The 21,386-nt window shown below is 39.7% G+C and overlaps 1 protein-coding gene across 5 annotated transcripts in view; it reads right to left on the bottom strand.

The window, feature by feature from the left end:
• LOC310930924 (suppressor of tumorigenicity 7 protein homolog) overlaps positions 1 to 21,386 on the bottom strand; it is a 54,708-nt gene that overhangs the window by 11,696 nt on the left and 21,626 nt on the right. For all 5 annotated transcript variants that reach the window (XM_083893992.1, XM_083893988.1, XM_083893989.1 and 2 more), the window contains 2 exons: positions 3,754 to 3,836; positions 445 to 604 (listed from right to left, as the gene is read on the bottom strand). In XM_083893992.1, the coding sequence (XP_083750118.1) occupies positions 445 to 604; positions 3,754 to 3,831 (238 nt within the window). In that variant the 5' untranslated portion in view covers positions 3,832 to 3,836. The remainder of the gene's footprint in view (positions 1 to 444; positions 605 to 3,753; positions 3,837 to 21,386) is intronic.

Here is a 21,386-nt window from a genome sequence, read left to right as displayed (position 1 = left end):
GAAAACATGGAAACAAACGGACTGATCTGCCAACATGATATCAACAAAGCTCCTCACAGTGCTTTCTCCTCCAGCTCTGCTCTTGACAGGAAGGGGGTGGGATGTATCACTTGTTTTTGGTTTTGGTGCAGCCTGCTATTTCAGCCCTTTTTCCAGACTCCCACTGCATCATCGTTGTTTTATTCAATTTCGTCCCCAGACGACTTTATTTCACAAAAATAATGCTCGGGTAACAAAGGCAAAAACAAACCACAGTGTAGTTTATCTGACCAACATGCAAAACAAAAACAAAAAAAGTGTACATGTTTAGATTAGCATCAAGTATGGACTTGACATGACCGGGAGAAAGATTTTTTAAGCAAATCATTTATGGCAGTGGTTGAGTCTCAGATGTAAAAATAGAAATCATGAAACTGCAGTCCAGCTCCATGCATCAGCTCTTACCAGACACACTTTGTCGATTGGAGTCGGCTTCCCCATTACTGGTGTTGGAGTTGCTGGGGGAGCTGCTGTCCACTCCGCCCAGCAGGGGGCGCAGGTGGCTCACAGACACCTGCTCTATGAAGGAGGTCCCATATTTCCTGAAATACCACCACTCAAAGATCTGAAGAAGACAAAGAGAAGAAGTACATTTAGTTAAACTCTTCATATGACAAAATGTTTCTAATGTTCCTCTGTTCCATTTCTTGTCGTCATTGCTTCAGCGACGAGAGAATTGAAGAAAAACACCTTGTTTAACTTGTCAACATTATCACTGTACTCAGCTAGGGGCTATTCTCCATCTGCTTTTACACTCGCACACGATCGTTACCAGTGCGATTAACACCGTTTACGTCTCTGAGTGTGCTTTTCTCTACAATGACCACCTTTAGCCAGAGGAGGAACTTATCAGTGTAAGCCGCTCTTTCGTCGGACTTGAACGTCTGTTGACTGTCGAGTCATGATGGCATTGACCTGGTGGCATTGACCTGCATGTCAGAACGTCCCCAAGCAACGCACTGCACTGCAGACTGCTCCTAAATAGCACCGCCATCAGAGTTTGTGGTTGTATTTGCTGCCTCTTAAGGACTTTTTCTGGCATAAACACTGGCCTTGTCAGGTCCACTTGTCCTCATGGAGACTAAAAGCTGCTCATAATGAGGTAGAACCACATTTCTGAGGAACTGGTTGAGTTTAGAACTAAGATTTGTGGTTAGATTGAGGTTAGGCATCAACTGCTGATGGTTAAAGTTAGAGATAACACTTTACTTTATTTAGGCTGTCAATGCAGCATCCTCAGAAGAATGGCTGTACAGAAGTGTGTGTGTGTGAGAGAGAGCGAATAAGAGGCACTGTAAAACACTCTGTTGTACTGTTAGGGCTGTACATAAGTGCAGTCCATTTACCTCCAGGTTCTGCATGTGTTACATGGTTTGAGCGTTACTCTTATTTGACCCTTTGTCAAACAATTTATCGCTCCACTTAAAAACACAACATGAGTTAGTTTTTTTGTCTCACCCTGAAACACTGAGCAGATCTCCCGCTCTGGGGCATAAATATTAAAGCCTTATATCACGGTCTGTCGTTCTTTTCATGCAGGTGACGTCTTTTAAAAATGAGTAGGTAAGAGGCGGTGGTCAAAGTGCCCAAATATGGCTTTTAACGTCTCCCTTGTGGATCCTTCTGAGCCAAGATGGCCCTGACTGACTTTTATCTGTTTTCTAAACTGAAATACCACTAACTGTATGAGCTCCCTGTTTTCAGAGTGATTGTGAAGGTATGGAGAGTCTTGGGGGACAAGATGTGACCGTCTTTGACAAAGCAATCGCAAAGCTTGAACATCGGTGGATATTGATGCTAAACATTATTTAATCAGTTTTTCCCTCTGTGAGTGTAGAATGAATACCATTAGTAAAAAACAGATTAATTGATTATGAAAATAATAATATGAGCACATTTGCAGATGATAGAGTAATATCCAATCACCCTGGTGCTGACCTCACTACACTGACTGCACTTTTGGACTGAAGTCTGACTCTCAGAATCCTCCTAATTACTTCTAACGGCTTGTATAACTTAGGGCTTCTATATATTCTTTTGATATACTCTCTGGACTTCTCAGCTTAGTCCTTATGAGTGTTGGTACGGACACTTTTGCTGTTATTGTTGTTGTCCTTTAAGCGAGTGTTTTAAATCTCATCTCAAAAGCCTTTTATTGACACTTAGCGATTCAAATATTTCTAGTTTTACGTTGCATGTACATTCTTCTGTAATTGTACGCTTTCATGGGCACTTCACAAAATACACGATAACCCTAGTTTTAGAAAAGTGTGAGAAAAACACTCAGTTTACAAGCCTGTGCTTGAGTGAGAAAGTGATAACCCTATCTAACAAGGCTTATCTCCAAACTCTTCACTGACAAATTATGCAATAGAGACCCAAACATCCGTTCACATAACAGAGAAACAACAACCCGTGCCTGTTTCGATGAAACCAACTGGAAGCAAAATGGCTTGAACATTTCTTAATCATCGCACAGAGCATGTGTGAAGATCAGCACCATCTCTGAGCAGCCTACACAGATTGGCCGACAGCCCACAGGGAAGAGACAGTGAGTTAATTATGAGGAGCCATTTTAAAATACCACAGTTACATTAATGTAGCCGTCTGTGGAAAAGGGAATTTAAAAAAACTGCCTCTAACTTCAGAGGAACTGAAAACTGAAAAACCCTTTCTTCTGGAAAGGGTTTTTCAAGGGTTCTTGGCATCACTAATGGTTCCAGTAAGAACCATTTTGATCCATAGAACCCTTTAAAATCTCTTTCCCCAATAAAGGGTTTTAAAGGGTTCCAGGAACCTTTATAAAAAGGTTCCACCTGGAGCTAAAAAGGGTTCTCCTATGAGGACAAACCGAAGAACCTTATATGGTTCTACTTAGCACTTTTATTTCTAAGAGTGTATGACCAAAGAAATGTGTGTGTTCCCGTTTCTAGTCACGTACATGTCCACGAAAACTAGCCCGGCGTTCAACGTGATCCCAAATTCTATTCCAAGTTTATCATCCTACATGGAGCATACGCAGTAAGGTCTGGTCGTGTGGTCACAAATGTTGGACTACATGTCCACATGGACCACACATGACAAAAACCAGGGGGGGAGAAGCCCTTTGAATCCCACTTTTCTATGGCATCAGAACAAGTTTATGACAATGACACAAATGTTGAATCACATGAGTTATAAATTATGGTGCATCAAAGAATCAAGTTTGTGAAAACTATGAATTGGCACTTCGAGCACTCCAATAGAGTGCTGCATTGACATCTTTATTCATAAAAATATAAATGTGATCAGTAAATGTGTTGTTAGACTTCCGAGCAGCACTATAAACACTATAATGTCGGTGGCGATAAGACAGGAGGAGGAGGATATACAGTGACAAAGTCAGAGGCTGCCATTTTTCGTAGCTCATCTTATGTAGAACCTAATGAGTATAGATTTCCTCTGCTCAGCTGCTCGTGGCCTCTGAACCTGTGATTAAACCACTAACAAATTACATCCCGGGCTCATTAAGTCACCTAGAGAAGGAAACCACACGGGTGATGCAACCACAGCAATGCACAATGAGAGAGATTAAGCAGCTGGCCACAGTACAGTAGTTCTTAGGTATGTGTTGTGGTGGTGTTTTCAACTAGTGGTTTCCCTTTGCTTTTCCTTGTTTTCTTAAAGTTGCTGAAAAACATCATTAATATCACAATTAATATCACAGTGTCTTACCAATATGAGTCCTGATATGAGGGAGGAAGTGCCCGTCAGAGCCACGTAAAACTTGGGCGTCAGGGTGTTGAGAAACATGCTTACTGTAGAGGAGACCCAGAGAGAAGAGAGACACGTTATTAGAAACAGTATATCAGCAAAGCTCTCTTTGACTCCAAAGGGCATTACTTGGGAAAATGTGATTCGTGGAATCAAATACTGGATGTTCATATAAAAATAGGACATGTCTACAGAGATGATGAGTAAAGCCTACAGGGAGAATAAAAAAAACATCAAAAAGACTCAATGTTCAAGGCCACTTGTTATTTCAAAACATAAAAGGCTTCTTGGGAAAGAAAATCATGTCATCAACATACAGTGTTTGGCATTTCCCAGAGAGCCCTGCTGCTAAGACATGAAATTACAAAACACCAGGGGACCAGAGGAAGCTTTAACTATAAAGTGAGGGCGCAACGTGGGCACAAGAAAGGGAGGAAGCTTGTGCTTTAAGTGGCAGCGTTCACCCAAATACAACAGTCTCACGCAACTCCCTAAATCTCACATTGAAAAAGTAACTGAGCGGGGTCTTGATGGCGTCTACTGGAGGAGAACCAGTGGGGTGCAGCTTGCTGGTGGCTCATGATCAGCTCTGAAAACTGCCCTGAACTCTGGCTTCTGCAGGGAGCAAGATGTGTTTCATTCACACATGACTGAACTGATTCCAAGAGACAGATAAACCCATATCTACAGCTCGAATCGCTGAACGTTACTATAGCGCCTCGCACGGTTTGGATTTGTGTCTAATTTATTTGTTTGTATAAACATGTGGTCACACCCGTTTGTTCCTATTCCCCGAGCTTGTTCCCAGACACACCTCAGGGAATTAAAAAAGTTTTTTCCTTTTAAGTTCTTATATAAAAACACTTATATTATATACACTTACAACAAATAATAACTTTGTCTATTTACATAAGCCTCTAAGATGCTATATCACATCAAACAAGTTGATAATTATTAAATTAATCATCAAACTATAATGATAATCAATTATTCTTTTTTTTTTTTTTTTTTTAAATAATTAAAACAAGTTTTCTGATTTTTCAGCTTCTTACGTAAATATTTCCTGGTTTCAATGCTTCATATAACAAATACATAATTAAAAAAATTTAGTTTGGCTTGAAGGGAAAATAAATGTAATAATGAAGTCTGTAACTTTTATTTAACTTGACTGGACGGACAGGTTTATATTCGTTTAGGCAAATGCGCAGTTTGACTATCAACAAAACCAAACGACTGAATTTAATTAGCCTCTCGGTTATTTACATTTTATGCAGTTTTTTTTATCTTCCTCTCATACAACTGCTTACTTTTCTCCTATGTACACCTATGTATGGATAAATGAGTAAAAGTTCTGCGTATGATGTAATTGAAAGAAGGGCTGGAAAATAATTTAATCAAAATATATCATAACTTATCTTTCTTAATGATAATGTAACGGATGTTAAATATAAATATACACAGTATGATGTAGGGCTGTGAAAATTTGAAAATTAACTGATTAGTAACCAATTACTAAATTATTTGTCAACTATTTTGATAATGGATTAATCGATTTTAGTGTTGTTTTTTTTTTAAACAAATAATCTTTCAGGTTTTCCAGCTTCTTACACTACCGTTCAAAAGTTTGGGCTCACTTAGAAATGTCCTTATTTGTGAAGAAAAAACACATTTTTTTCAGTGAATATAATATTAAATGAATCAGAAATACACTCTATACACACTATGTGGTAAACTTCTATTCTAGCTGCAAACTGTTTTTCATGGAATATGTACATAGGTGTACAGAGGCCCATTCGCAGTGTTCTAAATGGTACATTGTGTTTGCTAATCGCGTTAGAAGGCTATAGGATGATTAGAAAACCCTTGAAAAACCTTGTGCAATGATGTTAGCACAGCTGAAAACAGTTTTGCTAGTTCTTTGACTTTTTTTTTTTTTTTTTTTCAAATATATTTTATTGAGCATTCAAGATACAGGTACAATCATTAATACATTTCAGGCTCCTTTTTTTTTTGCTTATAAGTATGCTCACAAAGTCGAAGAGGATATTGTATGCTGATAAAACACAACAGAGAAAACAAAACAAAACATAGAAAACAAACAAAATAGACAATGTAACATAAAGGACATATCAGGTTGACTAGGACTCACCCCCCAACCCCCCCACCCCCCGAAGACCCTACTCTAAACTGCGTCAACGCTGCTTACTGCATATTATAAGATGGGCTGTTGCGTTGAGTTTGTGTAAGGTATGATGTGAAGGGTTGCCAGGTTTTATCAAAATGTTGAAGTCTGTCTTTCAGGATGTGCCTTATCCTTTCTAGATGGAGTGTATTTGTAAGGCTGTCTAGCCACAACTTTGATGTGGGTGCGTTTACATTCTTCCATAATGTGAGGATCAGTTTTTTTGCTATTATGAGGCAATATGAAATAAAACGCTGTTGTGCTTTGGAGAATGCCCTGAAAGTTTCAGATACACCAAGAACAATGAGTATAGGATCTGGCTCAATCATTGTTCCCATGACGTCAGACATTATACCGAAAACATCACACCAAAAAGAATAAATTTTTGGGCACAAAGCATAACTATGAAGGTGAGTTGCAACAGAGGAGTTGCATTTATCACACATAGGTGATATTTCTGGGTATATGTTATGTAGTTTTTCCTTTGAAAAGTGTAACTTATAGATAACTTTAAATTGAATGAGACAGTGTCTTGCACTGAAAGAGCAGGTATTAATCTTTTCCAAGGCGCTGTTCCATAGCTCATTTGTAATTGGTTCACCAAGTTCTTTTTCCCATTTGCATCTATGTATGTTGGGAGAGGGGGAGTTTAATGATAAGAGAGTATGATAAATGTGTGTAATCAATTTTGGTAGTCTTGATGATAGTTTCAAACAATCATCTATTGATGTTCTCGACTCTATCTGAAACTCCTTTACATGTTTTCGTATATAATCCCTGATTTGCAAATATTGAAAAAAATTGTTATTTCCTAATTCGTATTTCTGCTGTAGTTGTGAAAATGAGGCAAAAACACCTTGTATATATAGATCTCCAACAAATTTAATACCTTTCTGACTCCAGACAGAGAATGCTCCGCCCATTCTGGAAGGGGTAAAAGTGGGATTTCTATCTATGGCCAAGGCCTGAGAAATAGGTTTGAGCCTAAAGTGGGATCTGATTTGTTTCCAGATACGGATCATGTTGTGAATAATAGGATTGTTATTGTATAATAATTTACTTATATTAGTTGGGGCCAGCAGGATTGCAGACAATGAATAAGGATGACAGTCCTCCTGTTCCATCAGTAGCCAATTAGGTGGGTGTGTTGAGGTATTAAGAGAGAAAGTGAACGTCTTAATTGCTGAGGCCCAGTAATAGAATAAAAAATTTGGGAGTGCTAATCCTCCTAGATGTTTAGGTTTGCAAAGATATTTCAAGCCTATTCTAGGGATTTTGTGCTCCCACAAAAAAGGAGTAATCAAAGAATTCAGCCGTTTAAAAAATGACTTTTTAAGAAAGATTGGAATATTTTGGAGAAGATATAACAATTGCGGCAGAAACACCATCTTTATAGCATTAATTCTCCCAATCAAAGATATTGGAAGAGAATTCCAAAAAAGTAATTTGGAGCGTAGTCTTTCTATGAGAGGGAGAAAGTTTTCTTCAAAGAGAGAGGTGCATTGTTTTGTTACTTCTATCCCCAGATAAGTGAATTTTTCTGAGGCAATTTTAAAGGGGAAATTGCTCAGGGGTGACAGATCATTCATGTTGACTGGCATTAAAACACTCTTAGTCCAGTTAATTCGGTAGCCTGAGAAGGTTCCAAAGAAACTGATTTTGTCCAGAAGTAGCGGTATAGTGATTTGTGGGCGTGTTATGTAGAGGAGAATATCATCTGCATACAGTGATATTTTACTAGTTGTGTCTCTGGTTGTGTATCCATGTACCTGGGGGTCAAGTCTAATACTTTGAGCCAGCGGCTCAATAGCAAGGGCAAAAATTAGGGGCGACAGAGGGCATCCCTGCCTTGTCCCCCTGTCCAGTTTCATTGGGGAAGATAACGTCCGATTGGTTAGGATTTTGGCTGTGGGGTTTTGGTAAAGGAGTTTAATTAATGACAGAAATCTGTTCCCAAGATTGAATCTTCTAAGGACTTCAAATAGGTAGTGCCATTCGATCTGATCGAACGCTTTTTCGGCATCCAGCGCAAGTACAACAAGATCAGAGGTTAATTCTCTCTTTGTGTATAGAATATTAAAGAGACGCCAAAGATTAAAGGTGGAGTTTCCTTTAGGTATAAAACCGGTCTGATCTGAATGAATTAGTTTCTCTAGTAGGGGATTGAGTCTGTTAGCTAGTATTTTAGCAAATAATTTCCCATCGACATTGAGGAGTGAGATAGGACGGTATGCACCAGCCTCCTCTGGATCTTTCCCTTTTTTATGTATTACTGTGATCACCGCTTCAGTCAGAGTTGGGGGCAAAGCACCTGTTGTCTGGGCATGTTCAAATACTCTCAGTAAATAAGGAGACAATTCTTCACTAAACGCTTTATATAACTCTCCAGAGAGTCCGTCAGGGCCCGGAGATTTACAGCCTTTTAGCGAAGAGATGGCTACCTGAACCTCTTCCACTGTAAGCTCACCGTTCAACAACTCACAATCTCTACTATTTAATCTGGGGAGTTTGCACTTATCCAAAAAATCATTAACTGTTCTCGGGTTTGAGGTGGATTTGGAAGTATACAGATCAGTGTAAAATTCAAGGAACCTGTTATTAACATCTTTAGGTTTTGTAAGTATTGTGTTATCTTTCGCTTTTATTTTGTGTATAGTCTTATCATTTTCCATTTTTCGGAGCTGTCGAGCTAAAAGTCTATGCGGCTTATCACCAAATTCAAAGAACCTCTGTCTGGCATACAAAAAAGCCCGGCTTATTTTCTCAGACATAATTTGGTTGTATTTGTATTTTAGTGTTGCTATTTCTCTATGCAGGACTATAGACGGGGAGTGAGCATTTATATTATCCAAGGTCTTGATCTGCTCTTCCAAATCTTTTAATTTGGTCATATTTTCTTTTTTCCTTGCTGCCTCAAATGAAATTATGCTACCCCTAATAAAAGCTTTAAATGCCTCCCAGAGGGTGGAAGGGGAGATATCAGGGGTGTCGTTCTTCTCAAAATACAAGGAGATTTGTTCTTTTAGATATTGGCGAAAATTTTTATCTGTAAAAAGTTGGGGATTTAGCCTCCAAGAGGAATGCGGTTTATCCATGTTGTCTAAATGCAAAGAAAAGGAAACAGGGCTGTGGTCTGAAATCACAATACTGTGATATTGTATATCCAGTACAAAAGGTGCAAGTCTACCATCCACTAGAAAGAAGTCAATCCTACTGTATGAATTATGCACAGGTGAGTAGAATGAGTAATCTCTACCTGAGGGATTCATTATCCTCCATATGTCTAAAATATTTGCATTATTTATATAAGAGTTTAGAAATTCACTACAGGCGTTCTTGGGGGAATTTCTTGTGGAAGATCTATCAAGATGCGCATCTAGGACAGTGTTAAAATCCCCTCCGATAATCAAATTTGTTTGTGAAATATCCGGTATTAGTGAAAATACTTTCTGGAAGAATGCTGGGTTGTCTATGTTAGGAGCATATATATTGACCAGGGTGAGTGAGATGTTGTAAATTTCTCCAATCACTATGATAAAGCGGCCCTCTTTATCAGACACTGTTTTCCCATGTAAGAAGGGTACACCCTTTCTAATTAAAATGGCTGCACCTCTTGCTTTGCTTGGAAATGTAGAATGAAAAATCTCTCCTATCCACTTTGCCCTAAGTCTATTGTGTGAGTTATTAGTCAAATGTGTTTCTTGCAGAAACATAATATCTGAGGTAAGCGTCTTGAGATGAGATAAAATCTTCCCTCTTTTGACAGGGTGATTCAATCCACGCACATTCCAGCTAGAAAACCTAAGATTTCTTAATGCCCTAGTGTTGTCATTCATAGTATCTTGCATAAGCACTGTTTACTTGATTTTGAACACATAGCAGTACTGGTTTCCTCTGAAGTCTATTTGTAGGGTCTTCATATCCCTCCCACCCCCCAACACCACGGTATCCAATAGCCACTGAAGCTACCTCCCCCATCCCAACCCTCCCTTCCCATGTCAACCAGAACCACACAATAATAATAATAAAAAAAAAGTCAAACCAAGTTGCTCTAGCCAAGTCAAAGTGAGTGGCGCGAGTCTTAGCACAGCCAAATAATACAAAAAATACAGAAATAAAATAAAACAGGAAAAAATAACAAATACTGTATATCATGCTTGCTTCCGTGTACATGACCTAACTTCTAATAGCTCTGAGAGTTAATCCAAATGAACTTGTTTGGAAAAAGGGAAACAAACGAACATTAAGGCAAGTGTAACTTCCCTGCACCTAATTAGCTAATCAATTGGGGGGTATATATTATTAGAGGTTGCATATAAACTTAAACATATTTTCTTCTGTTTCAGGTCTATTAACCTATTTGCTCTGAACCAAAGCCATCGTGGATTCAAAATCAAACATAAAATATTTGTATGCTGTATTCACATAACATTAATTTCAATCAAAATTAACAGAACTTTCCATAGGAACACATTTAGACAGAGTCTGATTTAGGAACATTCAGATCTTGGTATATTACTGAAACTCCCCTCCTTATCATATTTGTTTAGAACAAAAGAAGATATTATGACAATTTAGATTTAAACAGAAAATATCCTAGTCAAGGCCTTCTTACAATAACCAAAACGGAACAAGGTAGGCTAGCACTCACACACAACAAGTACTAGAAAGTAACACAATGACGTTTATGTTAGCATATAGGTTCTCACCAGATTTAAAAAGTACAGTCTTTCTGTAAGTTTACAAATGGCGCAGAACCCTTCTTGGAGTGTAGAATTTAGAAATGTGCAGTCTTACCATCATGTAGGCTAACGTTAATCAAGTCTGGAAAGCAATTGTGCACTAGCCACTAAGCCATCAGCCAGCGACAGGACGAAAACTATTCCTGCGATGTCATATTATCCTCTGCCGATGTCAACGGTCCTGAAGCAAAGAGTCCTTCGGCGTAGTCTTCGGCTTTTTTGGGGTCTGTGAAGGAAGCTTGTCTTCCGTTGACCGTAACCAGTAGTCTTGCAGGGTATAGTAGACCATATTTGACACCGGGCTTGTCTCGCAGCAGCCCCCTGGCGCGATTGAATAGCGCCCTGCGCTTAGCTATGGCTGGGGGGTAGTCGGGAAAGATTTGGATTCTTTTGCCTTCATAGAAAAGTTGTTTTGCCGCAATGGCTTTCCGCATTATGCCTTCTAGCACATGATAGTAGTGAAGTCTCAGAACGATGGGTCTTGGAGGCTCTTGTGGGTCAGGTCTTCGGCGGAGGGTCCTGTGTGCCCGGTCAATAAGTGGCTTAGCCTCCAGAGCTAGCACTTCTTGTAGAAGGCTAGCGACAAAGTCGCGTGGGGTGGATGATCCTTCTGCCCCTTCTGGGATTCCGATAATTCTAATATTATGTCGTCTTGACCTCCCTTCTAAGTCCTCACAATTACTGACTAATTTCTCCACTTCAGAATTCAACCGTGTTACTTGACGCTGAAGAGTAGTAATATCGTCGGACTGGGATGTGGCTGATCTCTCTAGGTCTTTAATAGTTTTTTCGTGCGAGGTTGTGATCCCTTCAAGTTCTGTAACAGAAGTCTGAAGCTCTTTTTTAGTTGTAGCTAGCTCACCTCTTAGTTCAGTGCAGACAGTTTGTATTCGTGCATCTATGGACGTACATATATCCTCCTTAATCTGGGCAACTTCACTTCGTAAGGCAGCAATAGCGGCAAGCACCGTACGGTTTGGAGGGTCAGCTTCGTCATTCATATCATCGGTTGGCTGGGCTGTGTCACTCAAATCCGAGGACTGAGCAGGGCCTAGTTCTTGTTCGCCGTATTTCTTATTTCTTCCTTTTTTCGACATCGTTGTCTATGTCGGTCTCAGTGTTCCTCTTGTGTGTGTTTCTTTCCGTCGTTCCGAGGATCTTTAGAGCGGATTTACATACTTTTGTGTTATAATAAAGACAAATATGTCAGAGCTATCGCAATCACGTCTCACTCCACCATTGCGCAACCGGAAGTCGCTAGTTCTTTGACTTTTAATGTAAAACAAAAAAATTGTATAGGTGACCCCAAACTTTTGACCGGTAGTGTATATGTGAATATCCTCTGGTTTTATTTGCTCCATATAACTAAGAAATAATGTGTCTGTCAACTGCACAAATACTGTATATAACTCGAATGTCTAAATTAATAATAAAATGGCACAATCCAATTTTGACAACCTGCCAGCATGTATCATGATTTCTGCTGGCGGCAGCTCGAGGTGACCTTCCCCTCCTGCATTTTGGGCAAAACTTACAGGATTCTGCAAACTGCCCTGAAAGACACAGGAGAAACAAACCACCGCGTGTGGGTGGAGGTGTTGGGTTGCCATGTTGTTAATTTCCTGGGAGTCACACACAGAGGATGGGGAGGGTGGGACAAAAACCCCACTCAGATGAACGTCATGAACACACACACACACACCCGTTCATTACCCAAGTGCAGCTGGAGAGCTTTTCACCGCTGTGAAGTGGGGGCTCTCGTCTTAGCAGAAAAGGGTCTTTCAAATTGGCCTGTGGTGAAACGGGCCTAACAACTGCTGTCAGCCTTTACTGAGCAGAGGAACGACACTGCTGTCTGGGTCGTCTGGTGTTGAATCTCTCATCTTAGATAAGCCGCTGCACTTTGCCATGATTGTCTGACCACTAGTCAGACTTCCATTTTGAAGCCTCAAAAGTTTGATCACTCATATGTGTCATGATTTTCCATCTATTTTCCTCTGAACAGGGACATCATTTACAAAACTAACATTGTGGTCTATTGAAGAGGAGCTGAAACTAGCAATTGAGACAATAACTCCTCAGGAAAACATTTACTAATATAAATCAAGTAAGAATTAGGCTCATTTTCCCATAGACTTCGATTCAAATGTTCTTTTTGCATCCAGTTGCCCTCTGGTGACTTTTGAATATATTCTTACTTTCCTGGTTGGCTGGAGGACAATGTAGAAAATGTTGATATACGCACTATGGTGTATCCACATAAAACTTAATAGCAAGATGGACATGAGAGCCATCTCTTTTTCCCCGGTTTATAATCTCAAACCAACAAATACACATTCTCTAAATTTCCAGCTTGTTAAATGTGAATATGTTCTTGTTTTATTTTCTCCTCTTTAACAAAGAAACAGAAAAAACTAAATATCTTCGGATTGCATTGTTTGGCGGGGAAAAAAAAAGAATGTTTAAATACATATCAAGAGTTAACGTTTTCTATTTTGTACTTGTGTCGTTTGGTTTAAGTGTTATTCTGAGAACTTTGTAGCCTTATTTATATAAATATATTATTGTTAATGTCATTAGCTGAGCAACAAACTAAATTGCACCTTACACGATTAAATTTAGAATCAGATGGAAACAACTGACGCTGAACAAAATGTTCAGGTGTCACAGTGACATTACGTTAATCGCTTCATCTTCCAAGCACAGGGCGTATGAGGCTACATCTGGGTTTTCTTTGTTATTATACTCCATCCATTGGAGAGAGTTGTTTTATGGAACTCTGTGATTTATGACTCATTATTCCTCAAACACCTTTTCCCTTCCTCTTCTTCTTATTCATGACAGTTTGTTCCCTAAACCATGCTGTGTACTTTATACCATAAAGACCATAAAGACTGTATATGCAGTGCTAAGGTCACTCAGACACGTCCTCCTTCCTTCATTGTATGCAGCTAATGAGACGATGCAGCGAAAAAAAAAAAAAAGACTGTGCTTATAGGAATGTCCACACCTTTGAACGCATTAACTACAGGAGAAGGCATGGAAATTGTATCCCTGGGGGCCTTTTTTTGTTGTTGTTCTAATCAGCCCACTGATGGTGGCTATAGCCAGGCTTAGGTAAAGTCCTTGCATGGTTCTGTACAACAGCTTTGCAGCAGCAAACACACATACACATACATACATACAAGTGTATGTATATATATATATATATATATATATATATATATATACATACATACATACATACATGCATACATGCATACATACATACATACATACATACATACATACAAGTGTATGTATGTGTATATATATATATATATAGCTGCTGGTTTCACACATGTCCCTCACTCACTCACTCAGGGTGAATGACTGAGTTGCTGGCGTCATTTAGTTAAAAACAATTCTATAAAAGCCTGACATAATTCAGTTACTATTTATAAAACGGAGTGAAACAACGAACCCTCATGTTTTAAGAGCTGGGCATGGATTACAACTAAAAATTGCAGCCAAACTTTTAACCAAAAATGTGCTCTGAAGTAACACTTCTAGCACAAATTGCTTTAAAACCACAACTTAAACAGCCATTATTTCCAAAGGTGACTTATTTGAAAAGCATCAAATATTCATGTTTTTGCAAAAACAGAGTTTGAGAAATTGCTAGATTGAGATTCACAGCTGGAGTCTCGGCTACAAAATGTATTGACTTCAAAAAAATAATGGATGAGACTCTTTCTCGTCTATTCCTTTTAGTCATTGCTGGGTTATTATTCCGACTGGTGACCTTTTTTCCCACCCTCCACGTTGATTTCCCTTCCTCTTTGAGCTGAGCTTCCACTCCTGTAGGCAGCCAGAGAACATGTTCGGGGGGATAAAGTGATGAATTGAAGGGAAAAATTCTAACAGACAAGACTCGGGACTAAATGTCACCGGAGACAACAGGAGATGTGACCTTTCGTGAAGCAGGGAATGGTTGACAGACTGCTGGCCTGACTGGAATGATAAAAGACACCCACCGAGAAACACACTCGCATTCAGACATGCAAACCCACTCATGAATGCACGGTCACACATGAGGATAACTCAAAGTCTATTTCATTGCATATTAAAGAACTTGACCTCCAGGTACGAAAAGGTTGTTTTCTATAATGCGATTAGAGCCCTTTAGTGGTGTCATGGATCACAAAACTAATCCAGGTATCATAATTTCAGTGTCATGTCATTCTATATTCTGAATTCAATTTTATTTTGAAGGTGGGGAGTAAAGTTCACGTTTGGGGTGCAATGACCTGTTCAAAAATGCATGCTGCAGTCTCATAGACTTTTTGAAGTACACTCATAGAAATAAGGTTTCCCAAAGGGTCCTTCTACAAGGGCTGAGATTCTACCTGAAATCATTTGCTTCTTGGGGTTCTTAGTAAGACTAATGGTTCCAGTAAGAACCATTTTCATCCAGAGAACCCTTTTAAAATCCTTTCTTGAATAAAGGGTTTTAAAAGGGTTCTTGGTGGAACCCTCCAAAAGGGAGAACCCTTTTTTTGGCTCCAGGTAGAACCTTTTTATAAAGGTTCCGCCTGGAGCCAAAAAAGGGTTCTAATATGAGGACAAGCCGAAGAATCCAATATGGCTCTACTTAGCACTTTTATTTCTAAGAGTGTCCCTTAGGATCCACCATGATAAGGTCATCATGTGTATTTTAGTATTTTTCAATCTCATCTGAAGCACGTTCATTTGAAAATTCACCTTTGAAACGGCGTACAGCCATCCCTGTTAATGTGCCATAGCAGCTAAGCCAACAACGCATTAGCAGTAGGACTTCAGTGTTACTGTGATGACAACAGCCGTCTTTCATTTGCTCACACATGGAGCTCTAATGTGTGTCATTACAAAGTCTCACAAAACGACGTTACAGTGTTGTAAAACTCTCGACTACATGTTTGTTTATTTAGTTTCTTTTCTCATGTCTTTTAGTTATCGGGTGCAAATAAGGACTTTTTCACGCCTCAGTAAACGTTAAGATAGACAGCTACTCTACAAAGTGGTGCCCAGATATTTTATAACCTACTTGTTGCACTCTTTAAACTCCAGTGCACACAGCAATCACTCATTAATTCCATTATTGCAATAAGAAACAACTTGTGAGTAACACGATCCACAGGCAGGAGCTCTTGTAGGTGCTGCAACATTCTAATCTCAGCTGCAAAGCCTCTCTGGCTCGGCTGCTCATGCCTGTAATTTGGCCCTTTGGTCGGGCCACCCCATAGCCAGACTACCTCTGCTGACCTTTGAGCGAGCGAGAGAGAGTGAGGAAAGAGAGAGAGAAGGCAACATCTGCTACAGCAGCAACTGATTGCAAGCTAGTGTAAAGCACTGATATTAATATGCTATATGTTGTTGTCTGTGTCCATGTGAGGGCTGTAAAGGACCCTATGCATCTCATGTGTCTAGAAGTAAATGTAACATGATAAGAGGAATTTGACCAGCTATATGTAGCTGTGGGTCAGGAGACAGATGGTGTCGTCCACAAATCAGAGGTTCAATCTGCAGCTCTGTCAGTCGGCATGTTACAGAATCCTTAGGCAAGACACTGGATCTATGTTTGCATCTGTGTGAATGTGAATGACTAAAATCTGTGGATGTAAATGGTTGAATGTGGCTTTGTGTGCATGAAGGGACAAGAGGTGTTTATCCCGTCAACCTGCAAAATGAGAGAAACCTTTTGTGTTCTCAGTGCAACTCCAACATGTTTACAACCGCCTCAATTTACAAGCGCAATATTGCTTTTGCCTCTCGTCTGCCTTGGCATAAAATAAATCACTTCCTACATACAGCCCTGAAATCTCACCAGGCGACACAAGAGCTTAACACCGCTATACTGAGAAAGAGTTGTGTGAAGCTGCTAGGCGTAATTACCCATTACCCATTTGAAAATAGTTTGACTATAGCAGATATTCATTTATAATTGAAAGTAGGGATGATATTTGATTCACCTATTTCGATCATCGACAAATTGGTTTGTGCTGTGTTTTACAACTAACTGATAAATCGAGAAAATAATCAACAGATGAATCAATTGTGAAAAATATGAGGGTGATTTATTGATTGTGAATGTGATTAGATATCGACACTGGAACTCATATCAAGGGAAAATGGTTAAATTCGATACGGTCCATCAATGACGAAAAATTCTTCACTAAGGGAGACTTCCTCCAACACAGTCATTGACCAGGACACGACTGAGGGAACCGTCTTCAATTAGAGTTAGTTCAGTTAGAGCATTATTTTTATTTTTAAATTGCTGGTTAAAAGGTAGGAGGTAACAGCAACATCGCAAATGTGTTCTTAACAGCTAGGGTGTTAGACTTAAAAGACTTTTGAGAGAATTGAAGGTTGTGATCTTGGTATTGGTATTCTGCTTTCCTAAGTAAGACAACCCATCTCACAGCATGTAAATCACACACGAATGTCCTCTTAATAGTGTGTTGTTTTTTATATGAACAAAGAATAGATGAGGGCCAGGACAATTACAATTGCAAAGCAATTCATATCTCTTAGAATAAGATCCTACACAGTTATAATAGAGTACAATAAAGATAGGTGCAGTTCACAGTGCATACCAGACATATTCTGATTAACAGAAAGCAAGTTTTTGTGGCAGTCCCATTTCTCCCAGTATTTCTCTCCTTTTTCCTATCGAAGTTGCAACGGAAAAGTCAATGTCTCTATGTTGTTTAGTTTATTTATAAAGAGTTTCAAGGTGGGAGGATTTCGGCTGAAGCCAACATTTGGTAATTGCTTTTTTATTTGCAACCATGAATATCCTCAGCAGATATGTTGTCTCTTCTACAGAAGTTCTCAGGGAGTTTTTCCAAGACACACAGATAAAGGAAAAATCTAATCCTGTATCCAAAGTTTGTTCGACTTCTTTCCAGAAAGTTTTCAAATTCGGACAAAAACACATGGAAATGGTCTGCAGAGACAACTCCACACTCCCTCCAGCAAGAGAATTGTGAACCACTTATTCTTGATTTCTGATTTAGGAGTAACAAAAAATCTTTCTCAATATTGTTAACTTCCCCAGACGATAAAAGACATCCCCAGAAATATACATCCATACACTTAAAAAATAGCATTTGGTCTCAACCTGTTCACGACTTGAAGTTATGGGACTAACAAACAGCAGCAAAAGGTCAACCTAGCAGAGCAGGAAATCAATCAAACCTGGTGATATGTTGCATAAGATAAGGCTGAACATCCTAAATTAGAATCTGTGCCTGCTACAAAAGTAAGTCTTCATGTATTTAATAATTGATCAATGTGTGTTGGTTTAATTTATGTCTGCAAGTCAACAACATACTGTTTTTGTTTACTGGTTCTCCACCATCTTTCTATGATGTGCCTGGGGTGGACTCTAAATTAAATACAAATAAACAAATGGTTTTATTGATTCAGAGAAAAAAATGCTGAATTTTCATTTTCAGAATGGATGGAGAAAGCTTAAGTGAACAACAAAGATATTGTACAAAATCCCGCGAAAGCTGACAATCTGTCAAATGACATTTGAGTTTTCAATGATTTTCCACATCCACAGAGAATAAATGAAAAACAAGCATATGGGACATCAACAGAAAGCAAATAATTCTGCTGCTCCCTCTTCAACTACCATAAGTAAACACAGATATCAGCTAAAGCTAGTGACTACCTCAAACTGACACAGAAATGAACGCGCGCGCGCGCGCGCACACACACACACACACACACACACACACACACACACACACACACACACACACACACACACACACACACACACACACACACACACACACACACACACACACACACACACACACACACACACACACACACACACACACACACACACACACACACACACACACACACACACACACACACACACACACACACACACACACACACACACACACACACACACACACACACACACACACACACACACACACACACACACACACACACACACACACACACACACAAAACAGCCAGCAGGCCTTCGCCCACGCACTGAGTAAACCATCCACTTCATGAATATCAATACAAAATGTACAGGGCCACCTGCTGTACACAATACAAAGGCCATTTGCAAGGGAAAAGATCAGAAACACAGCTACCGTACAGTTCCCCGTCTACACACAACAGCAGACCACATAAAGCCGGCACATTACTTACCCTCCATTCCACTGAAACAGCCACCAACACACCAACAAGGCTTTTTGAATTAAGATTATTGTTGGCAAAGACGAGGTGAAAGCAGGATTTTATTTTTAGTCCCTCTGCTCCACCACAAATCAAAAATCCTGTTGCTCCACTGACATCCACATCCATAAAGCACTCTAAGCAGTAGCTAGCAGCCTGTCATGTGCACATTTAGTAAGTACATCTAGTAAGGGCCACTTGCACGTTTTTCTTATTTTGATTTCGATTGGCTGAAGTGTGTGAGTGACAGCAGCCCAACACAATTGTGAGCCAAGCTCTGTCGTACTCTCAGTCTTGTAACCCAGCAGAATAAATGTGAGGAGGGGGGGGGGTCTGTAGATACCAGTTCAGCCAATCAATACAATGGATTTTAATGAAGGGGGGCAGGGGCGGAGTGCTCCTTTGCCTCCTCTTGCCGAGGTAACCATGACAACCCCCCAAATGACCCTACAGGAAAATGGATGAAGGAGTCTGCTCAGTGCAGATTTAGTGATAACCCAGAATAAGTCCTCCAGTCCTGTGATGACTGTAATGTTAGAGAAAAAAATCATCCAGACAGACAAACAGACCTTCTACAGATATATTCTCATGGGAATTAATAATTCTGAAAACATTTTAGATCAACAATGAAAATAATTGTGATAAATGTCATGTAAATTGTGGATTTAAAACTAATTTCACACATAAATAATAAATAAATAATCATAATCTGAGCACATTCTGCATGTGAATATGCAAAATCTGCAGGAGAGGGGAAAAGTTTTCCATTTCTATTTCAACCTATCATGTTTGAAAAGGCTGCAGGTAAACACTAACTGAAATTTGTTGGATATTGCCTTTTTAAATCCATCTGCAAACACGTTTATATAGCCATTAATAAATATTTGCCAAATAGTACTCTAGAAACATCAGCGTGAATATCTTCCTAACAATTCCTATCTTAACCCTCAAGATCAACCCTTAATCTCAACTGGCCCTCAAAACCAAGTGTTGAGGGTTATTTTGTCACTTAGAAATGGGACACCCCTTAAATGCAGATACGTCTTCAGACTGTGGGGGGCAGAATAACGCGAAATCTGCGTCCAGTCTGTCAACTCCACATTTAAGAAGAACACATTTACGTCACGATTACTTTTTACGATCCGTTTGTTAGTCAAGTTATTAGGTTGTCAGTTAGTTATAAGATGATTCTCATACAAATACCACAACCACGGACATATTCAGCTATTGCCGGCTATTGACAAAAGATCGTAAAATAAAAATAAATGTTACGCAACAATAATGTAAGTTATCCATAATATGGGCCTAAACTAAGATAATACAATGGTTATCATAATTTTTATATCTCTATTAACAAAGAAAACACTACATTTGTAGCGTACTCGTTTCACTGCTTTCTGCACCATCTTTGTTATGTGAAAACTAGGGATGGGACTTTTTTGTCGACAAATCAATCGACACGTGCGCACCTCGACAAAAAAATTAAGAGTAAAAAAAGTCGAAGTGTCACAAACACCTAAAGTTCACAACCACGGAGGTTGAGGAAGCTGTGCACGAAAAGGTGATCCTGCAGGGAGCCTGCTGTCTCTGCGCATGATGGTGCACACACCGACTCGTTCTCTCGAGTGGCTGTGCGCATCCAATCGTGTGTGTGTGTGTGCGTGAAGTGCGAACGAGGTTGCACTTTAAGGTGAAGTAAGTAGTTTATAGTGCCATCTAGAGGAGAGGCTGAAATTTACAACAAAGAACTGCTCCTCTGCTCACCCCCTGCCTTCTCTGAGCACTACGGTATCCTCAGTCGGTCCTCGTCGTCTTTCTCCGTGTCAGCAGATGAGGTTCGTGAGGCGAGGGAGAGGGCGAGCTACCGCGGCCGTAGCAGACGAAGCGGAGAGAGTGGAGGCGGGATTGATTTGTTCTCTCGCGTTTGTCTATACAGGCTCCCGTATAAACATGGCGTCGTGGCAATGCAGTAGCGGCACGCGACCACGTTATTTTACATGCCTTTTTGAAACACTACGAAAATGAAACAAAGAATATTATACAGCGACTAGACAATGCAGGAGCACATAATATGTATACAAAAGTGGATTTTGGGTCATATAAACCCATAAATACTACACAGTGTCCCTTTAAGTTTAGGACGGGGGTGGGGGACATGGCACAAGCGCTACACAAATGAAGACGGCATCTCACCTAGTCGGGATCACTGTACTTCACTCTGGTGGACACCTAACGAGCGCAGGTTCAAAACCTGAGCTGTCTGGCGAGTGGCTACACACGCGTTCCAGCTGAGAGTCCGCTTTTTTCTTTTTTTTTGCCCCTCATATTTACCGCTGTTCTGATGGTCAATAATGGACATTACAGCCATGTTTTTGAGCCTTAAATGAAGTAGTACAGTGTAGAATAATTTCCAACCCCGCGTTGCTGCTGTT

This window comes from Microchirus variegatus (assembly GCF_963457635.1).
Source record: "Microchirus variegatus genome assembly, chromosome: 8".
In the NCBI taxonomy this organism is placed as follows: domain Eukaryota; kingdom Metazoa; phylum Chordata; class Actinopteri; order Pleuronectiformes; family Soleidae; genus Microchirus; species Microchirus variegatus.
The sequence above is the reverse complement of the archived record's forward strand: the minus strand, read 5'-3'. Positions and strand labels throughout refer to the sequence as shown.